Source organism: Lagopus muta, chromosome 2, assembly GCF_023343835.1.
Source record: "Lagopus muta isolate bLagMut1 chromosome 2, bLagMut1 primary, whole genome shotgun sequence".
Classification (NCBI taxonomy): Eukaryota; Metazoa; Chordata; class Aves; order Galliformes; family Phasianidae; genus Lagopus; species Lagopus muta.
The window spans coordinates 40,100,030-40,112,352 of record NC_064434.1 but is presented as its reverse complement, the minus strand read 5'-3'; the positions used below and the strand labels follow the sequence as shown (position 1 = coordinate 40,112,352).

General features: G+C 34.0%; 1 protein-coding gene across 3 annotated transcripts in view; it reads left to right on the top strand.

The window, feature by feature from the left end:
• The window catches only part of ASCC3 (activating signal cointegrator 1 complex subunit 3), a 259,113-nt gene that overhangs the window by 55,418 nt on the left and 191,372 nt on the right, over positions 1-12,323 (top strand). For all 3 annotated transcript variants that reach the window (XM_048935766.1, XM_048935767.1, XM_048935768.1), the window contains 2 exons: positions 9,850-10,050; positions 10,509-10,649. In XM_048935766.1, coding sequence (XP_048791723.1) covers positions 9,850-10,050; positions 10,509-10,649 — 342 coding nt within the window. The remainder of the gene's footprint in view (positions 1-9,849; positions 10,051-10,508; positions 10,650-12,323) is intronic.

The window sequence follows — 12,323 nt, the reverse complement described above, 5'->3', positions numbered from 1 at the left end:
CCCATCACCTCACTGTGCACAAATAGACTCTCTGGTCTCCATTAAATGTTCATCAAGCATCGATTAATGTTAATGATTGCAGCTTTTTTTTGCGTGAAGGAATTCAGTTCCACACCTTTGTTTCATATGCACTTCCATATCAGATGCCATTTTTTCAGACTGCCCCCTGCTGCCATCTGTCATATAGCAACAAAATGTAATAGAATATTGGCAAGCCTCTACTGCCATACCACCAACACCATCTCTGATGTCATGGGTCAACATAGTAAAATAGGAGGTATTACTTTTGGAATTGGGGTGTCTTCACGTTCATGAGTGTGTTAAATGTGCAGTGACAATCATGAGTGCGTGTTCTAAAGGGATTAAATGTGCAATAACAAACCAATAGTTTGTGATCTATATTGCATAAAATTATTATCTTTTGCTTAGGAAAATCCTGTTTCTTATTATAAATAAATAATTACTTCATCATCAAAGACATCTGTTGCTGTGGCACCTGTAAAATGGAATTCTGGTATCAGTACTTGCTCGTAATCCAAAGTTGGAGAAACTATCACTAAAATGAAGCATTACAGAAGAAGTAGATATATAATCAGTGAATAAATTTGTAATTAAAACATATTTAATGGATGGATGATTTTGTCTCATAAACTGATTTCACTATATAATGGTTCTTTCAATATTTATATCTCCTGAAATTAAAGGTTTGTTGTTTTTTTTTTTTTTTAATAGAACATTGTTTTATAATTAGCAAGTTATTTAAAAAAAAAAACTGAAGTTGTGGTAAGGATTGTGACATACTCTTAACATTTGAGAACTGTGATTTTGGACTTGTCATAAAGATACCTTTAACACTGCAGTTGAGAGGACCTGTCAACACAGGGTGAGAAACTGAAACTATTCTGAAGCATCACTGTGTGTGACATGACTGGCATCTTGCTCATAATCTGTGATGCTGCTTTCATTCCCAGTCCAAAATTATCCTAGGCACTTTGAAAAAAAAAAAAAAAAAAAAAAGAAGAAAGGCAGTAATACTTTATATGTATTGTATGTACATATGCAACACGTATACAGCACATGGTGTGTTTATGTTTCCTCTCTACAACTACCTGAAGCGAGCTGTGGTGAAATGGTAGTCAGCCTCTTCTCCCATGTAACTAGCAATAGGACTAGAGGGAATGGCCTCAAGTTGGGCCAGGGGAGATTTAAGTTGGATGTTAGGAAATAAGAATTCTCCAAGAGAGAGTGGTCATGCACTGAAATGGGCTGCCCAGAGAAGTCGTTGAGTCATCATCCCAGGAGGTGTTCAAGAAACGTTTAATGTTGTACCGAGGGAGGTTTAGTGGGAAATATTGGTAAAAGATGGACGGTTGAACTGGATGCTCCAGGAGGTCTTTTATCTAAACTCAGTGATTCTATGATTCTATACGCGTATCTCCTATTAATTATTAGTTGATTTTTGAAGATGTGTCGACGGTTTATGGGCTGGTTCAGCCCAGTTCCGTGACTAGTGGGGCATTCACGGATCCACACCTCCAGAAAAGGGAAACAGGAAACCCCAAAATAATTAAAAACAGTGGCAACAATCTGAGGAGAAACAAACTAATTTACTAAATATATTATTGGAATGCAAGAACAACACACTAATATAATATAATTAGAATTGAAGCTAATAAATAAAATATAATGAGAAAGAGTGTCTGAAAGGTGGATAGGCCTCACCATAACGCTGAGGTGAGCAGTGGGGAGGAGAGCAGCAGGGAGACGAAAGAAGAGCAGACAAAGAAAGCATCAGGTGACCCTGCCAGGAGTCCTCTCTGACCACAAAGCCCCCTGGGGTATGTAGTTCTTCCTCTCTTCTGGACAGGTGCCTGGAACTTGAGCATTAACACTTTAACTCCCAGGGCATTACATGATGTTATGATGTGGAATACTGATAACCAGAAATCATAAAATCATGACAAGATGCTTAACAAAGCCATCACCACAGTCTTATGTATCCTCCCCTCCTTCCCCTCTGTCTCCTTCAGCTACCCAGAGTTTTAGTTAAAAAAAAATAAATAAATAAAGGAAAGAAATGATTTGGCTATCTACACATCTCCCTTTTTTGTATTAAAAAAATAAAAAATAATAAAATTAAAAAAAATAAAAAAAAAACAACGGATTTGCAGGCCATATATAGATGCATGTGGGATGCAAAAGAGAGGGGAATATGGTGAATTATTATGGGGATGGACATAAACCGAAGTGTCATCTTGTCATATGTTATGAAGAACAGAAAACATCTTTCACTGATAGCCAACCATACGTACTAAAACAATCTGTCAATGTACCGTTATGGAAGTAATATGCAAGTTCATCTCTTTTGGTACAGGAAGGAATGTGTCTTGTTGCTCGTGATTTTCAGAGCTAGAAATTATGTAAGTGATCAGATGTAAGTAAACCTGTATTTGCTAAAATTATGTACTCTTTAGTGTGTTCACATGGTGTGATTTTTGGTATAATTATGTTGATTGAATCACGTTATAATTTTCATTTAAAAGCACACTATTGTTTTTAGAAATTAGAAGATATTCAACAGAGAAGTATAATTAACTCAAGCTTTTATTTTCATGGCATGAGAATGGGGAAGTAATAGAAAGATGCTTTAAATTTTAGGGTACTGGTATTACTGGAGAAATTCACAGGTATCCATTTGTATCTGCATTTTCAGTTGGTACAGCATCTTCTTGATTAAATAAAAAATAACTCGCAATTAACCTTTTTCTTATTCCGAAATAATGTTCCCTGTCTACCTGTCATAGATCTCTCTTTTCATAGGCTTGACAGCAGGTATGTTTGCTTTGGTTTGATTCTTCTAGAATCAGACTGCTTATAGGTGTCTTTGGTAATATGGGCTTCTTCAGATCATCTACACAGATTTTTAAGATAAATTCCCACAGAGGTGAACCAATACCTTTTGTTTGGTTGTTTTTTTTGGCCCGTGGGATTTTCTTTGCTTTTCAGGTATGACCTATTTTGTAGCGCCTTAAAATTGTCTCTGCTTACGTTATGATCTGATCATTTGTTCTTTGAGTTGCATTGTTATGTGAGGTTTAATTGAAGATTTTTCCTAATCTTCTATTCTTTTTAAGGTCATGAAAGTTTTCATTGTTTTCCTCTGAAAATCAGTTTCTACCTGTTAGTATTTTATATAGTACATTATAGCAATATGTGTTTTTGGTGTCAGCTTATCTGTTTACGTGCTCACATAAGAGTTTTGGTTATTGTGTTACCTGAACAAGCTGCACTTAAAGTACTAGAGATGCTAAGGATGGCAAAGATGTTATGAAAATTTAATAAATGCGCTCTTTTTGCATGTGTGAACGTTTTCTTATTTGCAGTGGTTTGATATTAGTGAAAATATTAAAAAAAAATAAACACTGATAAACGTATGTATGGCAAGACGACAGTCCTTTAGAATTTGAAGTGTTTTCAAATGTTCTTTCATTAGTGATGTTGTATTTGAAAGTGCAACAGATTCTCATTTTATATATACTCTGCTTGATTTAAGTATTAGTAATGTGCAACTTTATTGAAAGCAGTTGTGTAAAATCTGGGTTATCATTTCTCAGGCAGTATAGTTTTAATAACAAGAATAATTCATTGGCTATATGGGGTAAAGCCTAATATATTGAGCATTGTTTATATTAGTGAATACAGAGAATTTCATTTATTTCAGTTTTTTAAACTCATCTGTGTATGAATTATGCAAAATGTGTTGAAAAATCTTGTTTTTATTATGCAACTCTTTCTTGATTGTTGTGTATTCTGTAGTTATTTGGGTTTTGGGTTGCTTCTGTCTCCTTTATGGAAATAACAAGTGCAGATAAAAAACACATGTCTTAATATTAACGTGAGGTAAAATTGACTTGAAGAGACCATTAAGCCTGTTTCATTTTCTACACAGCTGCTGAGTGTGTGTATGTTGTGTAGTGCTGCCTCTGAAATTGTTGAAAATCTGATGGGAACACTTACAAAGGCAAACCAGTAAAGGGCTCCAGCTGCTGAGAAACACCTGCTGAGCCACAGTGGGAATTAGGTACATCTGTCTGTAGCTAAAAGTAATCAAACAAAGTGCCTAGTTACACCTGTCAGTCTGTCAGTACTTTAGTTTGTGTAAAGATTCAACCAGTGAAGGTCCAATGATTTAGAATACCTTTAAAAATAAAAGTGCAGAAAAGTTCAACAGAAGTATGTTGAAGATCCTCATTGGATCCTCATTGAACTGCTGTTGTGTGTTTCCTGATTCATTACAGCATAATTGATTTGCTGAGGATGATATATACAATTTCTTTTTTAAAATCAGATGTCATTAAACATATTTCCTAAATATTTTTATAGCAGTTCCCAATGCGTGGTAACTTTACCTCAAAAATTTAGTTTTCCTCATCTACCTGTTGTTTTCCTACCGTAGATCAAGCAGAATGACTTCTGGGAATGCTGCTGGTTTCTTTGGGAGAATGAAATAGCTGTATTCTGATAGAAAAAAAATAGTGATTGTGCTCACAGTCTCCTCTAGCACAATGTAGGAAAAAATCATTGAACTTATATATTGTAAAACAGGTACTCCCTTCTTGGTTAGCAATAGTTTGAAATTAACTGAAGTGGAGAACAAAGTTGAGCTGCAGAAAAATTATGACACCAATATTTATTCCTCCAGGAATATTCTTCTCTCATTTTTACTCAATGGTTTAAAGTAATTACTAGTTTTGACTGTAATTACCCTTTAGAGTAGTCTTATAGTTTTTGTTAGATGTTTTTAGGAAGAAATAATTTAGCTTGCTCTTAATGTATAACATAAGTAATAATATAACATATAAGGAAATAATTTGGAAATATTATCCTGAAATATGAAATGTCAGAACTGACATCTTGAGGTGCATAAAATAGGATTGAATTAAGTAGGCTTTATTATTTAAAAGGGGAAAAAAACCCTAAAAAGTATTTGTACTTTAGACATATGTAAAAATATGAAATTCTGTCACCCTGCTCTCCTAAAGACTGTATTTTTTAATTTGCTTTCAATGGAAGGCAAAATTTAGTTTACCAATTGTGATATTGGGCAGATTGTCAATTCAGTGATTTGTGTTTTAAATTTTATATGGTAAAACCAATTGCTAATAAAAATTCCTGAGGCATTTCAAACAGGCATGTTCTACCACAGTGTAACAGCATGTAGCACAGAGAAATCCAATTTTCTGGTTGGTAGTGGGTTTATTTTCCCTTCTTGTATTTAATCACTGTAGTATTTGAAATTCAGTTGTACCTACCTGCTGACATTGCAGTTATTGTGTTTACTGACTTCACTAAATTAGAATAATAAGTGAAATATTTAAACTGAGAAAACAACTTGCTGTTTTTCATTCTTGAGAGAGGTACATTTTTGCTGTGTTAACTAAAGATAAACACTTTTTTGGTATAAAGTACAGGAAGTGATCTGCAAATGTTTTAATGGAAGCGACTCAAAGTGGTTTTAGTCATTTTGATGACTAAGACTGGATGGTAAATGAAGTGCTTCTTCTGTGTACTGTTAAGATATAGCCATTTCTCAATGAAAATTCAAGTACAAGTGTGGAAGAGGAATGCAGTAACCTACTTTACTTCGATAGCATACCTAAAGGCGCAGTTTAGTTCCTAGGAGTAATCAGTCATCAATGTGAAGAATAGCGTTTGAAATTCTGTTTAAAATTGCACTCAAGACCAAATTTAATTTTTACTTGTATGAAATGTTAACTTCAAAGCGAGAACTTTCAAAGATGAGGGAAGAGCATATGCTAATTCTGATTGTCTTATAAATATTATAGCATAACTCTTAGTTTCATTTGCCTGATTTCAATATTTGTTTTTAATCAATACAAATTTTAGTGCTAACCTGGAGAGATTCTTATCTCTGATAAGAATAGTCCCAAATCCTGGATGGTTAAGCATGAGACTACTTCCCTGCCATGCTTATTCCTTAGGTGGACATATTTTTGCTTACTTGTTATCAAACGTATCTTTAAGCCAAGCAGGAACACATAAGTCTTTCTCAAGTTTTGTATCAGTAATTTGCTTACATCAGGAAAGATTGTTTTGCATACTGATAGCTACTGTAACAGGAAAATAAATTTAACAAAAAGTGTAGAACAGTTATATCCTACAGCATGTATGCTTTCAAGGTATGTGTGATAGTTTTGTTAAATCTGTAGTGCTGCTTGCAGTGCAAGAAATATTTTATTTCATCAGCTTTTCAGTTTTTACAACTTTGTGGTTTTCAGTGTCCTAATTTCCCATGATCCTAAATTCAGAGACTTGCTGAATGGAAATAATCAGACGCAGCCCTTTAGAACATTTTGTGTCTTAATTTTGACCTGTATCATTCATAGTATCCAGGGGGCATGGCCTGCTTCAAAGTAGATCCCTTTCATCTGATTTGTCTCTGCTTTATGATCACCATTTTCCAGGTTTGTGCCAAAAGCAAATGACAGTTTTCTATCAGTACTATCCATTTCTACTAGATTTTCCAGGCTAAGCTAGTTGCAGTAGCCATGCCTGTTTTTGAGACGTGTTTTTGTCCTCATTAACATTTATTTATGCTACTGGTGTTAGCCAATTTACTGCTTAGAAATCACAGAATGGTTTGGATTGGAAGGGACCTTTAAAATCATCTAGTTCCAACTGCCCTGCTACAGGCAGGGACACCTCCCTCTAGACCATGTTGCTCAAAGCCCCATCCAGCCTGACCTTGAATGTTTTCAGGAAGGAGCATTCACAACCTCACTAGGCAACATGTTCCAGTGTCTCACCACCCTCACAGTAAAGAACTTCTTCCTGATATGTAGTCTAAATCTATTTTCTTTCAGTTTAAAACAGTTTCCCCTTGATCAGACACTGCATACCCTACTGTTACAGGACGAGACTGTATGTTTAATTTCTCCCTAATGAAGAGGAAGATTTCTTACGTTTCCCCCCTAGATATTAACAGAAGTTGAACCTGTATATTCCTACAAGCAGCAGTTTAAGAAAACACCTTGACGTACTTTATTTAAAGGTATTAAGAAATCACAATTAAGGAATTAATTATGGTATTGTGAAAAGATCTTTTCTGAAGGTACTTACTCCTGAGTTTAGACAGTTATACTTCTGCTTCAGTTAGAAAGCTGCTTCTTTAAATAATACACGTTTTGTGCAACGTAGTTTCTTGGTAATTTAGCATAATCACTGGTTGTGTTTTGAGTTTCCCTCTGTGTATCATTTATTATAAACACTGCAAAGTATTTATAAATAGTTTTTAAAACCAATTAGGTGGAATAGGAGGGGAAGAATACAACCCTTTTCAAAGCCCTGCAAAGAAATCTCAAAATGAAGTAACAGGCAAGTTACAAACCTAAAATGACTAAAGAGGCCATAAAAATATTCAACTGAACCAAGATCTCCAGGAAGTCCATTAGCACTTTATAATGATCTACTTCATGAAGATGAAAGGAATTTTGAAGATGATACACAACTAAACATTGTGTATACAAAACCTGATGCAAAGCAAATAAGTTTATAAGTCTTATAAACAAAATAAACTGTAAAAGAATACATATAGAAAAGACTATATTGTAATGCTGAAATTCATCTACTTATAGAACTAACTTAATGAAAAGTTGAGGAAATACTGGTGTTGCATATGTATTTTTTTTCTTCGCCAAAACCACTTTGTAGTGTAGTTATTTTAATAAATTTCAGATATGCTCAGATATCCCAATCCTACAAATACAACCACGAAGCTTGATTTGAATGGAACTTATTTTTTCACTGGTGTGCAAGTTTTCAACTTGATTGCTTTGCAAAAACAAAGGTACTGCTAAACTGAGAAGAATGTTAATTAAAAAGAAAATGTAGTTGCCTAGCATCCTCATCAACTTTTAAATATTAATGAAGAACATTCATTGACATGAAGTCCTCTGAAGTAAAGCTGTAATTGGGAGGCTATAAAATTCATAATTCTTCTCGATTTAAGAGCAAAACTCTGTCATGTATTTTGAAAATGGTGTATTAAATTTGGAATTTGCATCTCAGTCTCCCACAAATCTACTATTAAGAAGTTGCAACAAAATGATAAACTTAATTTATTTTTGTTGTACAATTAAATAAAATAGTTAATTTGAATAGCCAATGAAGATCTCATTGCTAAGCTTGCATTACTTGAGGTAACAAGAAATTGAGTCTTGTTCAGGTAATTTGCTTCTTTCTATAAATTATATTTGAAAGAATACTACTTAACGTAGGAAATGTCTGTGCGTTAGCTGAAGAGGCTGTAATAATAGAAGGAGATCTTCATAAGCTGGCTGCAGGACTATGATTACAGTGACTTTGTTCTTTTCAGTTTCTTACAATTAAAATAATAGTTAGCAAAAGTATTAGTAGCATCTTTTTGGGATTACTAATAGAAGCAGTGAAGGTAACAAAGTCTGTCGAAGAATGGAAATCATAATGAGTATCCTGAGCTGGAAGAGACCCACAAGGATCATCAAGTCCAACTGCTGGCACTACCCTACTAACCTCCTGGTGAAGAACCTTTTGCTAATCTTCGCTCTGGCCATCTACTCATGCAACTCCATGCTGTTCCCTCAGGTCCTGTGGCTGTCACAAGAGAGCAGAGCTCAGTGCTGCCCCCCTGCCTCCCTCCCCTGTGAGGAAGCCACGGGCTACAGTGAGCTGTGTGCAAGGTTTAGTACTTGGGCCAGAGGAATCCCAAACATATTTATAGATTGGAAGGAGCAATCTTTGAGAGTAGCCCTGCAGAAGAGGACCTAGGGGTCTTGGTGGATGAAAAACTTAACTGGTCTGGGCAATCTGGTCTGGTGTTAAATGTGGAGGTTGGCAGCCCTGCCGGAGGCAGAGGGGGGCTGGAGCTTCATGATGTTTGAGGTCCATGAGCCATTCTATGATGATGAAAAGTAACTGAAAAGGTGCAGGGTTTATTAGCAAATTAGTATCTTGAGGATCCTTTTTCTTTTCCTGTTGTAAAAGTAATATGTTCTTGAAATGCAGGATTGTACCTGTCTACAGCAGTTCTTTCTTGGCATTTTTTTTTTTTTTTCCTTCAGACTAGGAAAGCAAATACTACTTTTTTTTTTTTTTATAATGGAATTTGCCTTTTGTGAGATTTAAACATATAACAGACTGTCAGAACTATAATCACCTACTAAGTAAAGTTTAATTTTTTTTTAAACATCCCAAGTTTATTTGGGACTGCGCATACAAATTTTTATGTTCTTTCTGGAGATCTAAACAGTTAAAAAATGTAAGATGTGTATTTCCTCAGAATCAAAGAGAAGTTATTACTGAATTTTCTGTGTGGATGTGTAATTTCACTTAATTTAACAAAATTAATCATAAATAATTTTAAGGACCATCTGTTTCTTCAGCAGGTTCTTATGTATTGCAGGGTATTCTTTCATTCAAGTGATCGTAGTTTACTACCTTAGATTTAAAGATATATATTCTACTGCTCTGACTTTTGCTGTTTTACTGATGCATGATTATTAATAATTATTTTACTGTATATTAGTTTTGGTCCCAGAGTTTTATGAAGAACAAGTGAAATACTTGAATAGCACATAGCTAAAGAGTTTGATTAATTTTAAGAGATGTTTTGTTTTCCTTACAGATACAAAATTTGATAAATAGAGGTATTAACATCAGAATAAAAAATATGGAATAATACTAAATATATCTAGGCAGTTATCCCAAATTTTGTTACCATGCATTGTTTCTTATGATTTCTACACACTTACGTGAAAAATTGAAGATGCGTGTGTTGTTTGTTTTTAACAGATTGGCCAACTTGCTTTTAAAGGCATGAAAAGACTGAACCGAATCCAATCTATAGTTTTTGAGACTGCCTACAACACAAATGAGAACATGCTAATCTGTGCACCCACTGGAGCTGGGAAGACTAACATTGCCATGCTGACAATTCTTCATGAAATTCGCCAGCATGTTCAGCATGGTGTTATCAAAAAGGATGAGTTCAAGGTAAGAATTTAATGAACCAAGTAACAGCTTTATAACTTGTAAGGTAAAACCCATTATATTTTTACACGGAATATGAAATCGGGAATTTTCAAGTATATTTTTCTTTTCCAGCTGGAAGATAAGGCTAATTTTAATTTACTTCATTACTGATAAAGCACTTCTTGTTTCTGTTCTAAAAATCTTATTATGCGAGTGAAAAGCTATGAAAATCCATTTAGCTTTGATGCAGAACCAATTTTGAAAGTGATGAGGCTGTATAAACAAAATCCATTGTCCTTTAAACAGCTGCACACTCCTCCAGCAAAGATAACTACTTTTCATATATCGCTATTAAGATTTTTCACTGTAAGTGCCCAGAATCATATTTCTCAATAAGTTGTGATTTGTAATAGTTGCCATGAAACAAACAACACTCTGGGGTTTGCTCATTTATCAAGCTAGTGTCCTTTTGGTTGCAGATTGTCTATGTTGCTCCTATGAAGGCTTTGGCAGCTGAAATGACAAATTACTTCAGCAAACGTCTTGAACCACTGGGTATTACTGTGAAAGAGCTGACTGGTGATATGCAGCTGTCAAAAGGTGAAATTCTGCGAACACAGGTATGCTTAATATTTCAAAATATATTTCTTTGTATTTCTATACTATTCATAGGTACACCAGTCTTCTTTTTTTATATTGTTGTAAAGTAATTAGTGAAGCTGCTGAAATGTTACTACTGAGTCAAATTATATTATGTTCTAAAATGTGACAGCGGAGAATGATTCAGAACAATTAAAACACTGTTGCAGTTGAAATATTTTAAGCACTATGCTCATAAAACTTTTGGGGTTCTCCCATTTAATTGTACAGCTATGCATTTCTGTATAAACTTTGAACAACACTATATCTGGTTTCCAGCTTGTGATTCTTAGTGGTACCTATCTACCTGACAAAGATCTATGAACTATATGAATGCAGAATGGAAAAGTGCTATTTTCTATAGCTCTCCTAGCTTGCAATATTTCATAAAATCTCACCTCATTACTAAAACTATACTTAGATCAGAAAAGAAGAAAAAAAAATAGTAATTTCAGGCAATATTAAGAAATGTAGGTGGAAAATACTTATAAAGTTGAAATTTTTTAGCAGTGGAAATTTTACTGCAATTATTAATATATGCTAAGTATTAATTTAGAACACAGTTACTATGTAGCTTAAGTGTAAAAAGAGACTGCTTCATCAAGCTTTCCTGTTTTAATCCAAAATATCACTAATAATACAAATTTTAAGGGGAAGTAGTGAAATTGAATTTATGTTTAAAAATATTGAAAAAATGGAAAGGGGAGGACTGAATTTAAAATGATTTTTTTTGCTCCCACAAAGAGATCTCATTGCTTTGAAACTTATATTTTGAAATTTACATCTTCAAATACTGTTCGAAGAGTTCTATAGTTCCATACGTAGAAATAGGATAGATATGCTGTTCTGAAGTACAGTGTATTTTTAGTTCCTAAACTTTTTTTGAGAACTGAAATCGAAGTTAAATGGTCTCCAGAAAAGAAGAAATGCAAAAAGCATTGTTTTTTGTTACCTAGTAATCCTAGTAATGTAATCTAGTTCTTAGATTTTCCAAGGAAATATAGTTAAAGCATTTGTTAATTTTTTTTTTTATTTTTTTTTTAGCTTTTGTACCAATGATAGTTTTTCTTCTTTGATCTTCCAAACATTGAAAAGTTTAAAAAGAAAACTTTATGTAGATCAAAACTTCAAGGACTATGAAATACTTATTTTCTTGGTTTTTTTTTTTTATTTTTCTATATCTAGTCGGCCTTTCTTTATGTTTAGTGAGAATTGTAGGAGATTCAGAGGAGAGAAAACATCAGGCCAAGAGTTACTGATGTAGTTGCTATTCCTTTTCCTCAGGAGCCCAGCAGCAGGCTTTGTTTTATCCTACCTTATTAAAACACACTAAAAATACATAACCTTATTATGTTAATTGAGGAAGGGGCACTGACTTGTACTGGACCTTGTTTGTTGCTTTTTGCATATACTGTTTTCTGTGAAAACTAATCAACTTTCTTTCATTAACTTTTGCACTCAACCCACCTCTTCCCACTGGGTCTCTTTTGGTGCTTTTTAGCCTGCATTTAATTGATTCTTGCTTCAAAACATTTTAAAAATTATTTTACTTACCAGCCACTCTAATGTATACATTTCTCAAAATTGCTGCTGCTTTTTAATGGTTTCAGAGTTGGTTTGCCAATCATTACCCTGCTTTTACTGTAATAGATCTT